Source organism: Protopterus annectens, chromosome 2.part1 (genome assembly GCF_019279795.1).
Source record: "Protopterus annectens isolate FY-2018-M chromosome 2.part1, PAN1.0, whole genome shotgun sequence".
NCBI classification, from domain to species: domain Eukaryota; kingdom Metazoa; phylum Chordata; order Ceratodontiformes; family Protopteridae; genus Protopterus; species Protopterus annectens.
Genome location: NC_056729.1, coordinates 267,308,552 through 267,332,921, shown reverse-complemented (window position 1 = coordinate 267,332,921; position 24,370 = coordinate 267,308,552). Strand labels below are relative to the sequence as shown.

At 38.7% G+C, this 24,370-nt stretch overlaps 1 protein-coding gene across 1 annotated transcript in view; it reads left to right on the top strand.

Moving 5' to 3' along the window:
* BDH2 (3-hydroxybutyrate dehydrogenase 2) overlaps nucleotides 1-24,370 on the top strand; it is a 285,246-nt gene that overhangs the window by 158,509 nt on the left and 102,367 nt on the right. The window contains exon 4 of the mRNA XM_044062123.1: nucleotides 1,050-1,146. Coding sequence (XP_043918058.1) covers nucleotides 1,050-1,146 — 97 coding nt within the window. The remainder of the gene's footprint in view (nucleotides 1-1,049; nucleotides 1,147-24,370) is intronic.

Sequence of the window (24,370 nt, the reverse complement as noted above, 5' to 3'; positions counted from 1 at the left end):
GGGAACAATACATGCAGATGAGGAATGAGGTTTAAAAGAAGGAAGGATTTGAATGGACCATGTAATGTTTGACTGACAGTGACTGGATAGATTATACGTGATGTATAATGTTTGCAATTAAAATGTCACTATGGTTTGTTTTCATTTAGATAAACGTATGATTGCCTATGTCATAAATGATAATTTAATAAAGATGTTTCTTGTTTAATAATGAAAAAGATACATGACAGTAGGCCAGAAGACTGAACTGACTGTGGTCAGAAAGTCCTTCTATGTGGCACATCTCATTACTAAGGGTTTTGCATCCAGGAAGAAAGCAGTCATTGTCTCCCTTCACTCTTCCCTCATTAGGCCAACCATTGAGTACAATGCCCCATTTGGGATGAACCTCACTAGACACCTGCAACAACTGGAGAGGCCACAAAAGTACCTCACAAAGAGGATCCTAGACCTTAAACACTTGTCCTATATGGACAGACTCAAAAAACTCCAACTATTCTCTGCTTCATATTGTCTGCTTAGAGGCAATCTCTGCTTGACTTACAAAGCCATGTCTGACCCAGCTCTGTTAGAAATGCTACATCTAAAGAAATCTCAATCCCTCCGCACCACACAGTCCAGAGACCTCAACCTCATTACCACAATTAACAGAACATTCTGGAGGGACAGTTCATAACCCAGAGACTGTCCATGCTATGGGATAGACTTCCCATACTTGTCAAGCAGAGCACCTCTCTGATCCTCTTCAAGACAAATCTTGATGAGTGGATGGGAAACAAAAAAATCACCCCAGGGATAACTTCAGTGGCTCTGTTCGACAGAGGCACTGGAAATGAAGGTCAGGTGGCACTATGCCAGGGTAATCCTATGGCTAGGCTTGTAAAGGCCTCAGGGCCATTAACCTAGTACACACCTATGAACCTAAACTGCAGGGAAAATAATGCTTTCTGATTAAAGAAAAAATGATATGTTTGTTCACTTCCTATAGTATCAACTAATAACATAGTTACTGTAAGTAAACATTTTCCATTTTTTTGTTTGTTTTTCAGGAATCCAAACACGAATACTTGATGTGACTAAGAAAGAACAGATTGAAAGTCTTGTTAAGGAGACTGAAAAAATCGATGTGCTCTTCAACATTGCAGGGTAACAAACTCTGTTTCTCTCTCTTTTTTTAATTTCAGCAGATATTTTGTATTTCTAGTACTGTCACAGGAATGGACTCCTAAATCAGTTCCAATTAAAACTTCATGAAATTAGTGTTGCTGTGGGGTTTCCAGTTAAGATGAGGACAGAGTAGCATGGTTTTATCCCTATATCTCTCCTCCTCACCTGCCTTTAAATTATCTATCTCCAGTTTCTAAAATGCCATATAGTTTGTTTAGCTGTAATACTTGGAAATACAGACTTCTGTGCTCTGTAAATGAGGAAACAATTCACTAGATTGCAAGGGAGCACAGTTCAGACTCTGTCCCAGATGACTGAGAAAAAAAACCCACCAAAGCAGCCCTCTAATTTTCCCCCAGCTTTCCCAATCCAGGCAGTTAAAATCTAGACTTCTCAGCCAGCAGTCAGTTTGAGCCATATACTGTCATAAATCCAGAAAATAAACTCTTTGGTGCTAGCTTATATGGAGAATGTGATGGTAAATTGTCTGATATTGAATCGGGACTGTGTCTGCATTTGAATCATCTCTCTGCAGTGGAGATGAAGATGAAGATGAAGGATAAGAAGCAGCATGTGGGTTTAGTTTTAGTGCAGGGATGGCTACAACTTGTAGAAGCCAAGCTGATACTCCTGAAAGACCATGGAGGTTGGAAAAAAATCCCTTTTGCAGAGGATTCCAGGGTGCTGCTTGCCTGTGGTACATGCAAAGGCACATCACTCTGTGGACCGTATTGCAGAGTGAGGACATCCATAGTGAGAGATGGCGCATTGAATCTTCATCCTGCAGCAGATCTGACTCAAAACTCCCAGACCTGTTTTGGTCTGGTTTGATACCTATGTTCTAAAATACAAAATTTTATCAGCACAATGGTCATGTGGCAAAATTATAAAGACTGGTGACTCAAGAGTCTTATGTAACCCCAACTATTTTACTGACACAAGGTTTAAGAGCTGCCTTTTAGCTAGTGATTAAACTTTTCCAGTAATCTTGCTGGATGTGCAGGCTGCTGTACCCATCTCAAATGTAGGCTCATTTGCCAGGAGGCTCAGTCACTTCTGCCACACCAGAAGAAGCCTTGGGAAGATTGAAGGCAGGCATTCCCAGAGGCTAACTCATCTGTAGTGGTGCCACCCACTTTGCCCAGGGATATCAGCTTGCATGGGATTTCATGTATTAGTGGAGAAACCTCAGATTATTTCCCCTGTCTTCGGAAGGAGAGACCAATAAGAAACAGTGTTCATTGGAGAATGCCCATTAACTTCATAATTTGTATGGACCTTATGCCTTTTTGTATTAGATATATCACAGCAAACTGACTAGGCATTAGACTGTTTGCATGAGGTTGGCTCCTGTCTTTTTCATTTCTATATGAAATTCCATTAGCTAAAACATTGATGCCATTTACTAGATCAAGTTTACATTGCATTCTGACTGTTATAGAGTGATAGAGTGGCCCAGGCATGGAAATCAACACTTTTATATTATATTATTATTTTTCTTCATGATTCAGTATCTATAGGATACTCATTTTACTCCCAGCACTTACAAATGGTTATTAGCTCAGGTGTCTTGGATAGGGTGACCTTATCCTGACTTCTTTGAGTGTGCTTAACTTTCATTTGGCTGCTGTGGAGATTGTGAGCATCATGGATCATATGGGGCTGGGCTGATACTGCCATGCTCAGTCAAAAGTTATGTAGTTGCAATAGTTTACCTTTCAGTCTTATGATTTTATTTACTAGTGCCAGTGTCTTAAGTAGTACTCTCTTTATGAGTTAATAGAGAAGGCAGGGTGAGAGTACATTCCATTGTTAATGTACACCTATTAGATTTTACATTGTTTAAATGGTTCTTTAAGCCATAAGGAAGCTGTGCTTTACTACAGGCTGGGTGGGAGCTGGGAAAGAATGATGCATATGGGATTATTGTTAGTTACTTGTGCCTATCTACAGTCAATTAGGTAGTGTGGACTTACCCTTCCTTTTGAACTTAATGGAGGCTTATTACCTTCTCTTTGAAAGCATGTTTCTAATATTTTTCAGTAAATTATATACTTGAATGTCTTGGATTTATGCAGTTTTTAATTTTTTTTTCACTGTTTGGTATTTTTCTTTAGTTGCTTCACCATTTACTAGGTAGGTTTGGCTGCACAATAGCTTATATGCTGAATGTAAGTGGGCTTGTAGATGTGAATTATATCAAATACTGCAGCCACCACAATCTTATTTCTGTCACCGAAACTCCTATTGTAGGCCTGCATTTAAGGCTCACTCACATAAGCTTAAACATAAAGACGTTTGCATGTTTTTTCCTGTTTAATACCTTGTTGTACTCTTTGTTAACCTGGAATGTCAATTGTTTGGTCATCCCAGTAAAGTAGACGAGAATCTTTAGTATGTTAAAACACTAGATCCCCATTGTGGTCTCGCTGCAGTAGACCCATTTAACAGCAGAAGAATACCAGAAACTAAATAGGAAGGGCTATGCAGTGTTAGCTCATGGGAGGAAGACGTACAAGGGTTGTTATGTTGCTTAGGCAAAGCATTCCCTGTCAGGCCATCAATCTGCTTATTGACAAAGAGGGGAGATATGCTTTTGTCAAAGGCTTTCTTGCGGGATCTCTGACATCTGCCCTGCATGTATACCTTTCTCCAGGTTCCACAAAAGTAGACTTAAGTGCAATATTTTGGGAATGGGTAGTATTTCAAAACGGTCTTGTATTTTGGGCAGCTGATTGGAATATGGTGTTTAAACCAGGAGAGGTGTAGATTGGACTTTAGAAGGTACCTTGACACCGTAGGCTTGGGAGATGTCTACAATGTCTCTCCCAAGTAGCTTGTGTGTTTGTTATTCTCTGAGATTCTCTTCCCTATCTAGGATTGTTAAAATCACTGCATTGAGAGAACACCTACATCTAATTGCCAGCTTGGATTATGTACCCATAATGATTTCAAAACACTCTGTTCTAATGATCACTTTTCAATTAGCAGGTGATAAATTACCTGTTTTTTTGCAAGGAAGAGCAGTTTACATCAAGGCTGTTGCCCTGGAGGGGAGTATGACACTCCCTTTCAATTTTAGGATAGTCAGAAAGGAAATAAGCACAGTGTGTGTCTTGAATTTGGTAACACCCTGCAAGAGAAATATTTTAAACTGGATGGATTTTAAACAGTTGCACTAAACGTGCAGAGGGACATGATTGTAGGAGATCTAGGGTAGAAAACAGAGTTAAGGCACTGTGGGAACAAATCTAGAGCAGGTTAGATTACAAAGAACAAATTAAGAAAGCCTTAAATGTAAAGTACTTTGAAAAAAATGTTCATCATCTTGATCACTGCTGCAGTAGCCTAAGCTATATGGGTTATATCATGCATAGGATATAGCAGCAGCCAGCTTCCAAAGCTTCAGGCCACATTCCATTAGCTAGAGCTGAGGTGCCTAAAATGACAGGTTTGAGCACTAAGCACCCCAGAGCTTTTCTACCATCTGAGTGCTCATCTGCGGGCTTTTGAGTATTGGCATTTAGCTTGTGCTGTTCCATTGCTGGGCAGAGAAGTTCCCTTTGGGAAAAAACTTTCCACATATTATTTTTGTTGTTTTAAGCAGTTTACTCTTTTTGAAAGTATATTTACAGCTAGGAATATGTGTTTTTATTGACTATCACATGACTACACTTTTAAAAAGGAGTGCACTTTTGTTTCTGACAATTTAAAAGTTTCTTTAAACATTGTAAATTGTTTTTTTTCTGTGGCAAAAACTGTGTTTAAATAACTTTTTGTGCTGCTAAAGTGTATTAGGGTGCTTTTTACTGTGTTTTAACTGGAAAAGTTACTTTTAACTACTTTTGAAATTTTACTGGCTTGTGCTGCTTAGTATCCCAGTGAAAGAAGCACCCTTTTCAGCTTAACCATGGAAAAACTACCAGTCCTATGGTCTGTCCTTCTTACAGCCACAAAAAGACCTTTGCCACCATAGCAGGATAGTAATTTACCTCAGTCTCAGATGGGTGACTCTGTTGTGGCCAAGTCTAGTTCCTCAAACCAGTCATCCATTTCCCCAATTCATCTGGTGTTGTCCATACAGTCACTATGGACAGGGGTTAGCCACATCCTCTGCAACTGTTGGGTTCCTCTCAATGGGCAAGGGAGGGCCACTCTTGTCATACCTCTCAACCGTACCAAATTCCTCAGTATTTCCTGTTTTTAGGGACAAAATAATAGGGTCCCACGAATTCCTAAGTGGTCCCTTCAAATCCCGTTTTATTTACATTTTTTTAGTGAGTGCTGATGTCATCACACATTGCTGGTGTATCTTGCAATGTCATGAACATGCATGTGTTCTTGATGACATCAGCATTATGAGACAGTGCTTGACTGCTAATACGAGGAGTGTGATTTGTGTGAAACTCGAACTGTAAAGCATTATCGTTCTAGTTAGATTGTAGCATCAGGGAGGGCAGCCTCCTATGTATTTACTGTACATCCTGTTTCCAATGCTGCACAAGTCTGAGATTCTAAAGGGAGTAAGTTCATGTTGCCGATAAAATGTATTTTTAGTGTGGGTTTGTATTCACTGGGCTAGGTTATTTTAGTATTGAGAGTTTATCAGAAGTTAAAAACCCAACATATTAATAAAGAGGATGATATCCGTGATTGCTAGTATTCTCTCTTTTTTTGGCATATCTTTATGTAAAGTGAGGCCGGTACTGTTTGGCCCATACATCTGAGTATAAGTTTTTTAATTCATTAATATTTAAATTATTCTTCCGTGAAAAATGACCAATTTTTATTTTGGTCAGGGTCTGTACAAGGTTCTTATTCGTGGATGATTACACTACAAGTGATTGCTTGTACTGAATTATATGTCATAAATGGGCTAGGGTGTTTTCACGCCAATGTACTTAGTTGTTTCCATGCTGTTATTATATCTTATAGAGCTTATTTTTAAAAGCAAATGTACTTAGAGATATCACTATTTAACCTATAGGGAGAGGTACTTGGAAAAGAGTATTTATCTAGGAACATTCCAAATTGAATCTGGCAATGCTTTTGCCATAGCTTCTTCAGATCTGCTTGAGGAAAGGATGAATTTAATAAATTATTTATTTATACAAGGGGTTAATGTAGAAACAGGAAGGTTAGACTGGATATAAAGGGTTAAGCTGTGCATGTTTTTTGTGAAAGTCCTTCTGGTTCTGTCTAGGTTAAACTGTCTGAGATATGAGTGATATGCTCAAGTTGAAAATGGTGTGTGGTTTATCTGCCAGAGTGAAGATATGTAGGACTGATTTGGGAAGAATCCCAAGTGGAAGGATATTATTTAAGGCATAGTCTGCCTTTGGCTTCTAGCATAGTTCTAGTCCTTGCTTTAATGCATTTTAGGGACAGGTATAGCTGGCCTTCATACCTCTCAACCTCTTAGAACAAGAAATCTGGACAAAACCTTATAAATAAAAGTGGGACAAAGGCCCAAAAGTAGGGGCAATTTTTAAATGTTGCTCTTACAAACTTAGAAAGTTGATAGAATAACAGTTTCTGCATTAGCATGAATTTTCTGAAGGGTATGAAGTCTGTAACCCAAATGTCTGTCATTATTTTCTAACTTCTGTCTTGAAGTATTTACCACTTATTTGCCAGAAAACCCCAATTTTATGAAAAAAAGGATAAAAAAATGAGGCAAAAATCTGGACATTCTACAAAAATCTGTACAGTTGAAAGATATGCTGGCCTTATATAGATCTTTGCTCGGTTACTACATTAAACAATTCAGTCACATAAAACATTTTGGATGATAACATGTAGCTGAACTTTGTAGTTTAACATCCATAGCTTTTGCACCCAATTAAATCTATTGCTAGTAATACGGGGTTTGGGCGGTCTTGTTAGGGTTGCCTCGGTGGTTTGGAAGGGCAACACTTGGGAAGGTAGTATGCAGATTATCTCAAGTAGTACAAGGGAATAATAAATTATCTTAAAGCTGTAGGAGCCTATGTTGTCTAAAGATTATTAAAGGAGAACTGCACCCATAGACTCAAAAAAACGTGTTTATTTCATTGTGGTTTAGTGTTTCCTACATTTCAACACCACTCTGGGACTATTTACAGGTTTTTAAATGTAATTTTTGAGTCTGACCACATGGAGTCTGACATTTTGAAGTAATTCTGATTGTTTAGTCTGCCTCTAGGTATCCCACAATGCAGTGATAGTCTGTAAAAAAAATTACATCACACAGGCCTCTTTCTTCCAAAGCTCCTGTCACTACATTGATTTTCCATGCATCCACTGCTGTTTTTCAGTCAGTTCTAAGTAGCATTTCATGCCATTCAGTGACTACTTAAAACGGAAATAGTGCAAATGCCACAGAACAGACTTTCAAAGTGCTTTTTACTGCTGCTTATTTTTAGAATGGCTAAACTGCAGTCTTTTGTGAAGCCTGAATTGTACTACTTTGACTCATCTCCTATCCCTCTTCACACCTAACTTCCCTAGCTGTCAAAGTGCTAAGGGTAATTTGTGCTCTTACCTGCTGTGATTGACAGCTCACAGCAGGAGACTTGACTCATGTACTGTTTCCTTGTCCTAGCTTTTACTTTCTGTATGGGTAGGGGAAGAACCAGGGAGTTGTGACATCACAGCATGTGTGAGTTTTAAGGATGGTCATGGTGATGTCAGTTTGGGGAGGAAATTGGCCAGAAAACTACCTGTATTCAGTGGCCCTGTCAGCATCAACGAATTGGAGACTGCAGCAAGCTTTTCCAGGCTGGGATAAATGTTTTTTGAAAGTGAAACCACCACAGTACAGTAAGGTACTGTTCTAGTGGAGAGAAACAATCAATTTAAAATATTTTAAATGTTGTATTGTTCTTTATTCATAGCAGGGACAGTAAATAGTGAGAAAAAGGATAGAGAAGTTGAGCATTTAATAACAGAATCCTGTTGTTGTCCTTTAAAGTGCCATGAGAAATGGAACTGGGCATAAGGTCCCTCATGTCGAGGGCTACCTGGTGACTTTAAAGGTGGATTAATTGCACTTGGAGAGGAATATAAACTTATGTAATGGTTCAGAGAGGTAGAATTAATAACTGGAGAAAATTCTTTTGGCTGCCAGGGTTCTGAGAAGAATTTTTTTTCAACTTGGAGAACTTGGCAGAAAATACAGCTTCTTATAAAAATCTACTTTATGCAATGCTACAACTGCCTTTACTGAAGATCTGGAGGTGAGTGTTTGCTGGTGGCCCTCAGCGGTCTGTAAACTAAGCCCGATCGGCCCTGTAAACTAAGTAAAATCTTTGCTGCCTGTTCTGCATATGCTTTAATAGGGGTAACTATTGCGCTGAACAAGTTGGGTGTCTTCTGTCAGGGAGCCAGTGCTGATCAGTTGAGGGTGACAGCGGGTATATAGGAACTGGTTTCTAAAAGTATTTTTGAATGTAAGGACAGATGTAATAAAATTAAAAGCTGTATTGCGTCAGTCTGATGCTATGCTGTGGTTAATGAGGGTTAATAGGATGGGTTAAAAAAAAAAAACTAAAAGTGGAGTACCAAGTTTCTGTAGCCACCCCAAGTGGAATATTTGAGGTGGTCTGTGCAAAGTGATGTTGTTAGCTGAGCAGTGTTTCTGATGTCATTGATGGCAGAAAATGACAGGACAGAAAGAATTTGTGAATTGTCCAAGCCTGAGGCTCATGAGGAAGTGGAGCTGGATCTCAGCATGATGCACTTACTGTACAAAACATATATAGGATGTCTGGAGTGCTACCTTCCTGGTGTTATGTTATGGACACTTACCCCAGTTTTAGATGCATTCTGCTTTATGCTGCCAAGCCAAAGCAGTACAAATGGATTTTTTGATGTGAAGTATTTAATTTTTTTCTGTTCCTCTGACTTTGCCAGCTCTAATAAAATCAGGCAATGGAAGACACACTGGAGACCATCTTTTAGAATATGTACTGCAAAAAGAATAAAATTATGTTAAATATTTTTTTGTATTCTGGAGCCCTTGCATTTTCCGAGATAGTGATACAAGTATATAATTATTAGGATAACTCCTAAATTATTAGAATGTGTTTAGAATGATCACTTCAGTCCACCACACCTGTAGTTTAGGTTTAGAATGATCACTTCAGTCCACCACACCTGTAGTTTAGGTTTTCTTTTGCATTCTTCCTTGATTCTGAATTGAAGTTTCCTGCATACATCTCAAACTTTTAGCACAGCAAGTTTGGACAAAACCTAAAATAATGAGGGAAAAAGGATAAGAAAATAAGGACAGATTTTAGAGACTGCTGTTATAAACTTAAAAAGTTGCTAAAATAACAGGATTTGTGTTAGCATCCATTTTCTTGAGGGTATGAAGTCTAAAACTCATATGGATGCCATTATTTAGGGACTTCAATCCTCAATGATTTGCCAGAAAACCACAAATTTTATGAGGAACAGACCAACATTATGAGGTAAAAATCTATGCATTCTATGAAAATCTGGACAGTTAGGAGGTATGCTGATTTTGACTCAAATTTTAGGTCTGTCCCTCTTAGTCCCTCCTAATATTAGTGACTTTTGGAGAAAATATGGAGAATTACACTTAAATAATAACAATAATTAGAGTTATTGACTTCTTTTACTTCAGAAAAAATGTATATTAATTCACATTCTCTTATTCTGTCAGTATTTCAAGTTAATAGTACTAATATTTTAAAAGTGCTCCTAGTTGCCCCAAATTATTTCTGGATTCATTCCTGATGCCATTGAAATGTGTCCCTGATTGGGTCAGTGCTATTGTGTGGAACACTACCGCTCATACTGTTGAACTACTTGCTAACAGCTTCACCTGGTATCCCATAATTCCACTGGAGTGGGTGGGGTTACATAATTATGCACGCAATGTTTATGTTAATCAGCGTCCAGATATTTGGCAGTTGTATCTACTTTTCATGGGCCTTTGTCGAGATTTTTGGTGTTCTCACATTGACAGGTATAACTCTTGCTTATCTTAGGAAAAGAAGCAGAGAAGGTGCCACTACTTAGCCAGAATGTTGTGCCCATACCTGGGGAAGCTGAAACTGCCATTAATAATCTTATTTACCTCAACTTTCCTGTCAAAAAGAAACGGAAAATTAATCATTTTTCATATCTCCTGTAGCAGTTTCATTGGACTGGAGTAATGTATACTGTCTGACTCAGGATTTTTTTGTACAGGTGGTTTCCGCTAAAAGAAAAAGGGATTTCTCTTTTTTAACACCTTTATTAAAATATAAATTAAGACATGGGGAAACATACAATAATAGAAACAAAACAATATTAAATTTTTTTTCCCTTTACACACATTATAACTACATGTTTTGTTTCTTTCTTTATAATAACTGTCTTTCAATCCAACATTACATAAATCATTCAATTCTTGCCTTCCCTTTAACCTCTACTCCTCCACCTAAACATTATTCTGCATGTATTGTTCCTACAAATTCCATTTATTTCTATGTAACTTGCTCCATCCCTTTCCTAAAGATTCCTCTTCCAGTTATTTTACCTCTTTTCCAATATTCAGTACTTTAAATATAGTTGGTTGAAATTTTGATTTCTACTTTCTAGTCATTGCCTTTTTGGCAGCCAACAGAATTAAACTTAATAAAACCTTAAAATATCTAGGCAATTCAAATCCTGTGTCCCAACTCAGAAGAATCATCTCCATAGTTACAGCCATTTGCTTCCCCAATATTTCTGACAGAGTACTCTGCATGGATTTTTTGAAGTCTGACAATTAATTACACTCCAAAAAAACACACTTTCAGTTACCTTTTCCTTCCCCATCATACCTTCAACATTTGTATTTACCTGAGGAAAACCTCTCTGAAGTCTGCTTAGGGTGTAAAAATACCTCTGCAAACACTTCCAAGCAAAAATCCTAAACCTTCTGGACTTTGTTGCATACTTGAGAGTCATAAGTATGTCCTCCTATTCTTCCCTTCAAAATTGGTTTTCCAGTCTCTCTTCTCAATCTTTTCTAACCTCCTTGGTTTGATTTTTATAGTAGGCATGCATTATCCCCTTTTTAACAGCAATTTCTGTTCTAGATTCAACCAAAAACTCTACCAGAACTGTTTTTCACTTAGGATTCCACTGTCCCTTTCTCTTTGTCTATACTCCTTGATAGGGAAGGCAGTCTCTAACCAGAAGTCCAAACATCACCTTGGCCTCTTCCTACTGTGTTACATTTACCTATTTAGTTATTTACTCACAATACCTTGGTTCCTCTCACAATTTTCTCTAGTAAATTCCATCCATCTTGCCTATTTTTTGTACCCCTACTTGTAGTCATCCCTATTGATAAAATCTCCTTTCTCCATTCATGTGTTGGCTTGATTCTTAGAATACTTTTAGCAACAGTGTTTATTATTCTCCTTAAGGATCTTCATCCAAATTCCCACTCTCTCCTAATTTCTTGACCCCACCCCCCCATTTCATCATCATTACTTTCCATTTGAATTATAATGTTTTGCTTATGTTATTGCCTATGAACCTTAACTATGTAGCTTTAAAATATACCTTTAAAGCAGATAATCCTAAACCACCTTGTTCTATTGGGATCATAAGTGTATCCAACTTAACTCTTGCCCTCTTTACCTCCCAGATAAATTTCTTCAATTTTTATTAATTACTCACTACAACTTTCCCTCTGGTTTATAAAAATATAGGTTCATAGGTAGGTACTAGGCTATCTGCCCAAAGGCATTTATAAGCCTAGCCGGAATGTGTTGGCTTTCACCACCCCCTTAGATTAGTTCCCTGTGCCTCTGTCCAGCAGAGCCATTCAAGTGATCCCTGGGGTAAACTTTCTGTTTCCCATCCACTTGTCAAGGTTTATCTTGAAGAGGGTTAGTGAGGGGCTCTGCCTTATGTAGATTGGAATCTTGTTCCAGAGCATGGAAAGTCTCTGGGACAGGAATCTATCCCTCCAGCACGTCCTATTTATTGTTGTGCTGAGGTTTAGGTCCCTGGAGCATGTGGCTCGGGGGGATATGGTTTTCTTTAGGTGGAGCATGTCCATCAATTCTGGGTTGGACATGGCCTTGTGTCAGGCAGAGATCACCTCTGAGTAGGTGGTATGCAACTGAGTACAGCTGGAGTTTCTTCAGTCAAGCTGCATAGGCCATCTGCTTGAGACCAGTGATCCTCTTGGTAAGGTACTTCTGTGGTCTTTCCAGTTGTTGCAGGTGTCTTGTAAGGTACATCCCAAATGGGGCATTGTACTCTATGATGGGTCTGATGAGTGATGCATAGAGGCGCCCAATGACCTCTTTCGATCTGGATGCATATGCCTGACCTGTATAAGAAATCTGCTTGGACTGATGTTTTTCTTCTATGCGAGAGGTAGACAAATTGTCTAGGCTATTAATTTCACATTTTTTTCATTGGTTAAATTGTCTCTTGAGTGATGCTTAAATACTCAGTGAAATTCTGGACCTCTGACTTTGTCTGAAAAGATTTGAAGCCTGCATAAACTAAAGCACTGCCTGTGATTCCCTGCTGGGTGAGAAAACCTATATTTTATGTCTGTGACTTGTTAGAGCTGCTTTTGGATATCTGCTCCATTTTGTTTTCTGTTTTAAGAAATCTGCTTGACCTGGTGTTTTTGCTCCTCAAGAGAGGTGGACACAGATTGTCTAGGCTGCCCATTTCATGTGTTTTTTCATTGGTTAAATTGTCTCTTGAGTGATGCTTTGATATTCAGTGAAGTTCTGGATCTCTGTCTTTGAAACGATTTGAAGCCTGCATAAACCAAAGCACTGCTGGTGATTCCCTGTTGTGTTTCCCACCCACACTCTCATTTGTTGATTTGCTTTTTAAACCTGGTGACTTTAAGCTGCCCATTCCTTCTGTAAATTCAGCTTAATAAGCTGCTCCCTTTCTATACTGCTGTTATTATCCTGAATTAATTATTTGCCTTTCCTTTCTTTTCTACAGTGTTATTCATATCCTGAGTTATTTATTTGTCTTTCCTTGTGCTTATTTTGAAAGAGTGCATTTTGCTTCCCCTGGTCTGTTCTACTTGATCTACCTAGCTGTTGGATAAAGTAGTGTATTTTTACGCTCTAGAAAACAATTGTTTTTACATAAAAGAGGTCAGTGGATTTTCCATCTAGTTCACTGTGAGACAGCCTGGTCTGTTGAGGTTGAGAAAACACTTGAGATTTCTGAATGTAGTTTTATTGGCTGGAGGGCTTATCTTGCTTTTCAGTGCTGCGGTAGCGTTGTCGCCTCACAGTTAGATGTTGCCCGTTCGATTCTCAGTTGGAGCGTCTTCTGTGTAGTGACATGCGTGAATGGGAGTTCCTTCACTGAAGGTTGTGCATTAGGCCCGGCAAGCCAGTACGTAAAAATCTACTCCCAATCATTAGCGGACTGGAGTTCCGCTGTGGTGACCCCTAACCGGGAAAAGCTGAAAGACACAAATAATGTCTGTACAATTGAGTGGCTCTTGGCTCATTTATTCAAAGCGAAGGCTTTTATCGAATAACCACACTTCTATAAGCTGTTTAAAGTATACTGCTGTATCTATGTCTTTAAGTTAGCTTGTGGTAGCATTTCATACCATTTAAGTTTGTTTGTGGTAGCATTTCACTCCGGACACTCCTTTACTGTGCTTTGGCATTGGGAGGACTGGGATTGTTCATCTTGCGGCAGTAGGTATTTACCTGGTTTATCTGAATGCTTTTGCATTGGGAGGACTGGGATTGTTCATCTGGTGGCAGTAGGTATTTACCTGGTCTGTCTGAGCTGGGAAACACACAAAAGGGGTCTATGTATTTTTTTGTACTCCTCTGCACTTGATTTGCACTGTTCTGTTACCTAGATAGCATGGACTAGATTTAGACCTGCTGAATCTAGCCTGTTATTGATACACTTGAGAACTAAGCCATCCATCTTACATTAAGAAGGTCTCCCCTGCATCCTTGTGGCAGAAGAGTCTGGCTCCAGCCCTATCTAAGCTGGGGATTGCTGAAGGAAGGTTCATTGTGTGCTTTCCTATTGATAGATTAGCTTAAAAGTGTCTTAATTTTGCCTGTATTTAATCCTCACGTCTGCACGTTGCAGCACACCATACAACAGGGGTTAGGGATGCCCTGTATAGAAGCAAACACCTTAAAACTCAATTTTCCCTAGATATCTATCAGTGTAACCCTCACAAGTTTCCCTACTACACTACGGGTGCACTGAGCAGTCTTCATTAGAACAAGTGCCTTTGTTAGTCCTAGCACAAAAACTGGTTAAACTAGCCCAATCACTTCTCTAATAGTACATACAGTAAAAACCTGCTGTAATGGATGGGCAGTTTCCCATCATTTCACTGGCTAGCCTGATTGACATGGGCATCCCGAGGCAATGTAGTAATTGCCTTATATATACTGACAACCACTTAGTCCTAAAACAAACAAATACCCTATGTGAGAGATGTAATTACACTATGAAATTGGAATCAATTCTCTCACTTAACAACAAACATCAAACAGGTTGTCAGCACACACACACTTCACCTCTCACACAAAATGAGATCATGACACATAAACCCACATATGTAGAGGTACTCACTAGAAGCCTACAAAAATATCAGAGACCTCCCAAACATAATCCACTTGCACACACTGCTATGCAAATAGAAATCACTACACATAATAACACATACACCAGTATCTCAGCAAATAAATCCTTAAGGCAAAACACCTCAAAACCTAATGTCTTGGTCACAGGCGACTCCACAGTGAGACACATAGATGTCCCCCTCACCAGGCTGGACAAGGAGAATGTCAAGGTCAGCTGCCTGTCAGGTGCCAGGATCCATCAAATCACACATGCACTCGAGTCACTCAACAACAAGTATCGTTATGACTCTGTCATAGTCCATGTTTGGGTGAATAACTTGAGCTGTACCTCTCTGGACTATATGAAGAGAGACATGACTAAACTCGCAGATTGTGTGCCCCAGGCAGGTATGACTGTAGCCCTAAGCAGCATTCTACCTTCTCCCAGGATGATGCCACAATATAAGCAAAAAGTGATTGACTTCAAAAACTGGCTTAGCTTGTGGTGTCAGTCCAGGGGGATCCAGTATCTATTAGCCTGGGAAGACATGGTCAACAGGCCATGCTGCTTTGGCAGAGATGGTCTGCACCTGTCTCCTCTAGGCTTTCAGATACTGGCAAAGGAGCTTGCCTGCCTTATAGTGCCTTTTTTAGGCAATGTCAAAGCAACAAAAGTTCTGACATAAAAAAATCCACTTGAGATAAACTCAAGCTTCTGTTGCTTAATGCTAGGAGTCTAAACATGAAACTGCACTCCCTGGAAGTACTTCTCACCTTGGAAGATGCTGACATATGTGCAGTCACTGAGAAATGGTTCAAGGCCGTGGCAGGCACCCTGGCTGTGCAAGGCTACAATGCCTTAAACATGTTCAGGTTCATAATGAGTGCAAAAGAACCAGAGGTGGAGGTGTATCTATCTTCATTAAAGCCAAGTAAACCTCGAGACTGGTCAAACAGTATGACTCTCTCAGACTACTCCATGTCCAATTAGCTATAGACAAAATACCCTACCACATCATTGCTAACTATAAGTGTCCCCACCATGAACCAAGAATAGCACACCGCCTACCTGGACTTACTGGAGTCACTCTCCCTACAGCCCAAAACCTCAGTCATGGGAAATTTTGACTATCCTTTCATGGGTGACATACATGAGCATGAACATGTTCACCAGAGGTTCCTGGACTTTCTCAATACAAATTCTCTGGAACAGATAGTCTGCACCCCCACAAGGGGCTCAAATGTCCTAGACATAGTACTCACCAACATGAGGGGGGCACTGCACTCCCCCTCTGTGTGATACCCTCCCTGGTAAGGTCAGACCATAAATCGGTCATGTTCGAAGTAACTACTGAACCTGTCACCACGACAGAAGTAAAAAAAACTAAAATACTTTTCCAAAGCAAACTACAGCCTGCTAAGCAATGGTATAAAAAGTTTTATACCCCACGCAATCACAGACAACAATGACACCTATGCAGAGGTGTACATAAATGCCCTGTATAAACACTTAAGCAACTGTATAGACTTGGCTGTGCCTGACCATATTAAAAGAAGGTGCTCCCAAAAAAAAAAAAAAAAAAAAACAAGCCACCCTGGTGGACCTCAAGTATAAACAGATTACATAAATCTAAAAACAAGAGAGAATTGACTCAGCAGAGGGAGAATTCCCTCCACAGCTTGAGCAAGCAAATCAGAAATCTTGTAATGTCCCCTAAAGCTAATTATGAAAGTAAAATAGCATCCCTAGCTAAGGATAATCATAAGGTATTCTTTAACTATGTCTGAAAGCTAAAAGGGAATGACCAGCTATGTGCCAAACTAGTAGTAGATGGTGCCACTCATATTATACCGGAGGAAATTATCAACCTGCAAATTGATAGATTTGGCGCAAACTTCATTCCCTGTCCCTACCAGCCATGCCTCAAAGCATACCTGAAACCAGTCCTCTACCTAGTGTCTCTAGAGATCAGGTCATATCTGTGTTCTCCAAGGCCAAATACACAGCCTAAATGGGACCAGATAACATCCCAGGTTGCTTATTAAACAATCTAAAACAGGACCTAGTGGATCCATTTGGTGTTCTCTTTAACCATAGCCTGAGAACTGGCTTTGTTCCAGCAGAGTGGAGAACAGCATCAGTAATCCCATTGTACAAAGGGGGACCATCAGCCGACCCTGGGAACTGTAGACCTATAAGTCTAACCAGCCTCAACTGCAAGGTCATGGAAAGAATCATTATGGACCTTATTAACAAGGACATAATTGACCTTCAAACTCTAGACTTAACCCAGTTTGGCTTCATTAAGGATAGATCATGCTTATTAAACCTAGTAGACTTCTTTGAGAAAAATCACCAAAGCCTTGGATGAAGGTACGAAAGTGCATACAGTCTATATTGACCTAGCCAAGGCTTTTGACACAATCCTCCACTCAGGTATCATTGAGAAACTCTTTCAGCTGGGGATTAACTCTTAGGTCACTAGATGGGTAGCCAACTGGCTCACCGACAAAAGACATACTGTTAAAGTTGGTGTCTACACCTCTGCCAGTAGACCCTTCACCAGTGGCATACACAAGGATCTGTGCTGGGCCCCTTACTATTTGGAATCTATTTCTGGGAAGTCCAGGCTAAAGTAGATGGCCTTTGACTTACCAAGTTTGCTGATGACTGCAAATTGGGTGCAATCATTGAGTCCCCCACCGATGTTAACATATTACAGAAGGGGCTAACATAGACAAATGACTGGTGCCAAAGCCATGGTATAAAAGTAAATGCAAAAAGTGCATTATTATCCCCTTTGGCAAAGTGGAATTCCCTGCTAATTACAATACTGACAGCACCCCCTAAGTTCAAACCCAGTGGTGAGAGATCTGGGAACATAGATAGATGGCAATCTGAACTTCAACCACCAAGTTTCCACAGTGGTAAGGAAAGCCTTCTACATTGTGCATCTCATAAGTAAGGGCATCGCATCCAGGTTTAAGGATGTTATAACGCCACTGCGTTCAACCCTCCTTAGACCATTAATAGAGTGCAATGCTCCCTTCTGCATTGTACCTCACCAGACACCTACAGCACCTGGAAAGACCACAGAGATTGCTAACCAAGAAAATACAGGGCCTCCAAACCATGACTTGCATGGATAGACTGAAACCCCTGTCACTGTACTCTGTATCCTATGGGCTGTCATGAGATGGCTTGTGCCTGGGTTATAGGTCAGCCTTTGACCCTGTCCTGATAGATGTGCTGCACATCCGTAAGTCAAATGGCACAAGAGTCACTCGCTCTAGGGATCTTAACCTACACTGTGACATTAACAGAACATGCTGGAGAGACAGACATATCTCCCCCAAAGATTACCGCTACTCTGGAATAAACTTACAATTCACATGAAGCAGGGCTCCTCACTGACCCTATTCAAACGCAACCTGGACAAATGGAGGGGAGACCACAAATTCACCCTGGGTTGGCAGCTATCTCCCTCTTCGACCAGGGGTAGTTGGTGTTTATCATAGATGCGCTCTGTGAATTATGTCCATCTAACTAAAAACAATTGAGGCAACTCGGGATTAACATGGCTAGGTTTATAAGGGCTCTAGGATCGCCAGCCTAGTAGCCTGCTATGAACCTATGAATGTATAAAACTAAAGGGACTAAAACATTTTCACTGCTTGTATCTTTTTGTCAATATACATAGACAAGAGCTCCCAGTTTCTCAGTTTTTGTATCATCTTTTGTTTAGTCTCTTCCCACATATCCTTAGCTGCCATAATAGAAGCCTTTTTAGTCTGTACTTATGGACAAATGGAAAAGATTTTGTGCCTGGAACTGATCTCAAGGGATTAACACAGCAGTTAATCTTCATCTTATTATTCCCCATAAATAGGGTCTATTTTATATATTGGAATGCTTAAATGTTCGAATCACTGTAAGATCGAACTTTAGTGATCGAACATTTAAATGTTCGAATATATTAAAAAATTAAAAAAAAAAACTAAACAAAAAAAGTAAAACTAAAGGGAGTAAGCAGGGGGGGCAAGCCTCCCTGCACCCCCCACCCCCTGCTACTTAAATATACCAACTCCAAGATCGCGCAACAGTGTAGGAAATGGGAAATTTTCCATTTCTGCACTGTAGCACACTGAAGTGTGATATCGGATTTGGTATATTTAAGTAGCGGGAGGTGTGGGGGCTGCAGGGGGGCTTGCCTCCCCACTTAAACCCTTTACTTTTAGTTTTTTCTTTTAAATATTAATTCTTAATATATTCAATCATTTAAATGTTCGATCACTAAAGTTTGATCTTTAGTGATTCGAACATTTAAGCGTCTGAATATATAAAATAGACCCCATAAATATGTGTATTGCTGAACCCAACCATAACTGGGTACATAATTTATGGCTATGTCTTTTGATTTATCTTCATTAATTTTATATCCTGAAATGACTGACTTGGAACTGGTTTCAGAATGTTCCACTGCACTCAGATGTCCTTTTCTGATTTATCAGGTACAGAATAGCATCTGCAAATAAAACAAACTTTTCTTGATAACCATGACAATCATGTCCCTAAATTTCTGAGTCCCTTATTTTCTTTACCAGTGGCTCTAAATGTAAAGCAAATAACAAAGAGAAAGAAGACTCCCCTGCCTGGTTCCTCTGTTCAAACATAGTTTATTAGAGAGGAACCCTCCACTTTAAGCCTTGTCTCCAATCCTTCATATATCCTCCCAATTAACCATATTATTGTATCAGGGAGTGCAAGTGCTTTCATTGCCCTATTAATAAAATCCCAACTTACTTTGTCAGTCATTTTCATTGTATCAAAACCCACCACCAACAGCAGTATTTTCTTACATCCTCCTTCCCTCCGGATCATCATTGTTCTCATTGTTTTATTAATTTTGTCACCGGTTTGCCTCCCCTCCACAAAACCACATTGATTCATATCTATCAACTTTGGCAACACCTTTGTCATTCTTTTAGCTAGTGTAGGTATAAACACTTTATAATTATGGTCTGTATGAGTCTGGGTCTAATGGGTCTTTATCCTCTTTGGCTAATACAGCCACCACACTTTTCTTCCAAGATGCTGGTGGATCCCCATCTTTAAAAGTACTATTTAACAAAATTGCCCACATCTTTATCACTTTCTTCCCTCCTAACTTCCAAACTTTCTCACTTCCACAGGAATACCATCTGTTCCTGGAGACTTATTTGCAGATTGGTTATACTTCACTGTTTTATCTCATCTCCTCTTAATGATTACTTAATGAACTTCATCTTCCTCTGATCTTGGCATAATTAAGTCTTCCATAAATATTTTCATTTGTGCTGTTTCTTGGTGACTATATTCCTTTGCTTTATACAAATTTTCATAAAAGTTCCAAATATCTCCAATACCTCTACAGGATTTCTGATTATTTTTCTTTTCATAGGCTCCCTAAATTTGGCAGCAACCCTTTCTGCTTTCTGCTGCCTGAGTTGCTGAGCTATAAGATTTTATGCTCTGGAGTTCTTACAACAGTAGATGCTTATACATCAATATTTCTAAACTAATGCATACTATCCAAATATACCTTTATCTTCTCTTTATCGCACTGCAGTTTCTCCTCTTCTTGTTCTGTGAGATTCTCCTCATTCTGCAATACTTTAACCTTTGTAACCCTCTACATATTTCCCATTACTTCTTAACCATATCTCCTTCTCTTTTATTTCCACCCTATTTTAAACTAAATTTTCATTTTATCCTACTCACAAGCTACTCCTTCAGAAGAAATTTCCAACTTCCTTAATAATAATTTCCACTACCCATTCCTTAAATTCATCTCTTTTTAACAGGTAGGTGGGAAAGCACCAGTGTCTCATTTTTACTTCATTACCCTGCATTTTTATGTTAGTTTTTATTGGTGCATGATCAGAAATAGTTATTGGATGTGTGTCAATGCTTTCAATTAAATGCACATGTTCCTGTGAAATATAATTTCTATCCAGTCTAGCCCAGTTCTTGTACTTCAAGGAATAATAGCAAAGTCTGAATTCACATCTTCTGTACCAAATATTTTCATAAATTTCTTCAGAAATCTACCATATTTTGTTATATTCTCCCTTCTAGCCACCTGATACATCCTTATTGTTGTAAATCAAATTCCAGTCCCCACCTATAAATAATATTCCCAGCTGAAAGCTGATTATTTCTCCCAAATATTTAAAGCACCATAATAGCAGTTTTAGGTGGAAAGTAAATACTGCCAGTGCAATCCTCCTCCCTTGCCAGTAGCCCCTTACTACTACAAATCTGCCATTATTATCTTTCTTTTCATCTTCTACCACTTTTGAAGCTGTTCTAGCAATTACTATAAGTATTCATCTTTTCCTTTGACCCTGACATTCTGCTGAATATCCATCCTGAAATCTTTTCTTTATCAAATTGACATGCTTGGTTCTTTCCAAACCTGTCTCCTGTAGCATTGCTATTTGTACTCTGAATTTCTGAATATATTTAAATATTTTTTATTTTTATCTGTACGTGTGAGACCATTCATTATGATAAGAAGTCATTAATCCCACTTATTACATTTGACTGCTTTAAATGTCTATTTCCAGTTTTTGTGATACATGCGCCTACTAATGTTTGGCAGGTTGATGCTTTATACATTTTTTTGTTATCATCAACATTTGAGCCTATGTCATGTTTTACAAGTCTTCTTGTTGTAATGAAAATCCTCAAACAAAAAACAAACACACACCCCAGAACACCCCCTTAACTTGTTAACTTAATACAAACACACAAACCAATGTACATCTTCAAATAATGTTCAACCCTCCTAACAGGAGCAATTGTCCCAAATAGACAGCTGTAAGCACAGACCTTAACTAAGCTAAAGTTGAGGGTATCCATGCTAGGACACATATTATTGCCTGTGCTTCTCCTTACACTGATTGCTTTTTTATATTTATTCCCCTCCCAGATATGAAAAACAAGTAACATGTTTTCAGAAAACATTAACTTTTGGCACTGAAAAACAGTGCTTTGTTTTGGCTTTTTATTGCCCTATAAACAGCTTGCCTACATGGAAACATAACAGAAAAAAATGTAGCTTTAAACTGCAGGTTTCTAAAGGCAAGCAGAAACATGTATTGCTAAAGGGAAATTTTCATTATGTTCAGTGTTCTCTTGTTTACTTGTTTCCACTTAAAACTTATTACATTAAGCCAAGTGTCTTAAGATATTCACATATACAAAAGTAAGAGAAAACATATTAGCTTTACATATATTATGACCTGTGTACATTTGCATGACATCCACTTCAACAACCCAAAATTACAGCCTATTAACTTAAGCATGCTTTTTTCTAGCCTTTTTTTTCTCCTTGTAATGTCTACATTTCTTAAAAGGTATCTGTTTACTTTAGCATCTTTATCACATACAACTAAAAGACTTTACTATAAAACATACAATTTATATCATGAAAAGTTTCATAGCATTATTGTTAAGAACAGAAATTATTTTGCTTACAGTTACTTTTTTCTTTTCTCTTCCACTCCCCTCAGTGTCCTTCCAAATATTAATAACATGAAGTGAGGCACATGCCTGCAGTTCCCCACAAGTTTAAGAAAGTCAACAAAAGTCCACTCTTTCCACTTTTTCTTGTACAGCCATATTTCACAAATATGATTGATGCTTTGCAGTCTCACATTTACTCACTAACTTTGTAATGGTAGTCTTCCTGTTCATCTCCATCTCCCAACTCCAGACTTTGGTTCAATTCCAAGGTACTCCCAATTCTTCTAGTCAACTCTTGTGCTTTTTTCCATCTCTCAAGCATTTTCCTTTGGAATAATGAAAAAGGTTTCACTGGCAAAATCTCTCCATATGCCTTATTATCAGAAGAATGGGAAACAGGGTCCCTTTCTGCTTGATGTCACACTTTTTGTTGAACAAACTTTTGTATTTCCTCCTTAACCTGTTCTGTATCAAAAATGACTTTGATCCTCTGGGAAAAGAATCTTGAAAGGTCTATTCAAAAGTATTTTTGGCTGCAATGAAAGAAAATGCTTGGAGACCAGTTCTGGACCTTTTTTTCCTAAGCCAGTATGTGATAGTGCCTAACTTCACAATGTTTTTCCCTTTACAACCTGTTACACCTTCTTCCTCAGTTGAGTTTTTGATAACCTTAGATTTAAAAGATGCTGAAGATAGTAACATTCGTATTCATCCAGGCTTCAGATATTTCTTAAGATTTTATGTCTCTGTCTTAAGTGATAATTTAATAACATTTAAAAAATATTTTATGTGTCTGGATCACATTATCTGTCTGCCTTAGCCTTTGGGTTATCCACTGCCCAAACAGTGTTCACAAAGTATCTAGCTCACTGACTCTGGAAAAGTAGCCTGTATTATTTCTTCTCTATAGTTCTTTTAAAAAATGCTTTACTGTTTCAGGTGTGACTAGAGTCCATATTCCAGACTAGCAAGCAGGACAATTTGTTATCATAACCCTCACCCCTATCTTTGGCATTGTAAATCCTTCCAAGTCATTACAGAGGAATAAATTTACTGGGTTTATAAACTATTCTGCAAATAATTTAGGTTCATGTGTTCATAAGTAAGTACTAGGCTCGCTACCCTTGCAGGCCACTTTAATCCTCCCGTTTTGTGCTTGAAATAACCTATCCCATGGAACTACAGATTAGTCTTACCCAAACCATGGTCGATAATTATATATTACCCTAATGAGAATACCTGGGATCATACCATAGATAATTTGAGGGGATCCATTAATGGGATAAAGCATTAAAGAGCTGCAATTGCCCAGTAATAGTACAGGGAGCAATCATGGGGTAAATTTTCTGTTTTCTATCTATAGATATATGGACAAGAATGAACTTTGTTTTGTGTGGGTGGGGAGTCTGTTCCACAGCAGCGATATCCCCTGATAGATATACCTGTGCCTCCAAACTTGTTCTGATGATGTTGCAGAAGAGGTTTAGATCCCTAGACTGAGTACTTATGATGCCATTTGACTTGCTGATGTGTAGTAAATCCATCAGTAATGGGTCAGAGGATGCCTTAAATGCCAGACACAGGTCACCACATAGCAGTCTGTAGGATATTGAGTATAGTAACAGGGTTTGAGTCGATCCAAAGGTATCTCTGTGGGCATTCCACTTGTTACAGTTTAATCAATTAAGTTACAGCCAATAAAATATATCTTTAATTAAGTCAGTTTTAAAACATCACCATATTCTTTTTACACTTAAGTACACATATAATGGAGAATACTCCTTCTGTAAATTTCCGCAAGGAATTTCATTGTTCATGTCATTTGGCAATAATGTACTATACTATAATCCATATCTGAACTTGGGTATGGCTAAATTATGTCAGAGTAAGTGGTCATGGTTTTGAGCTGCTCCACTCAACTCAAAACTAAAAGGCTGCCCATCAAGCAAAGAGGTTTAAAAAGTGCTTGTTTTGGCTCCGTACAGTAATTCCAAGGCTTGTAAATGTGAGCCTTGGAATGACAAAAATAAAAATACAGGATAACAGTGAACATTAAACATTACTTTTCCCCTTTAAAGATGTTTTTGCTAGGGGGAAAGCCCCATGCACCCCC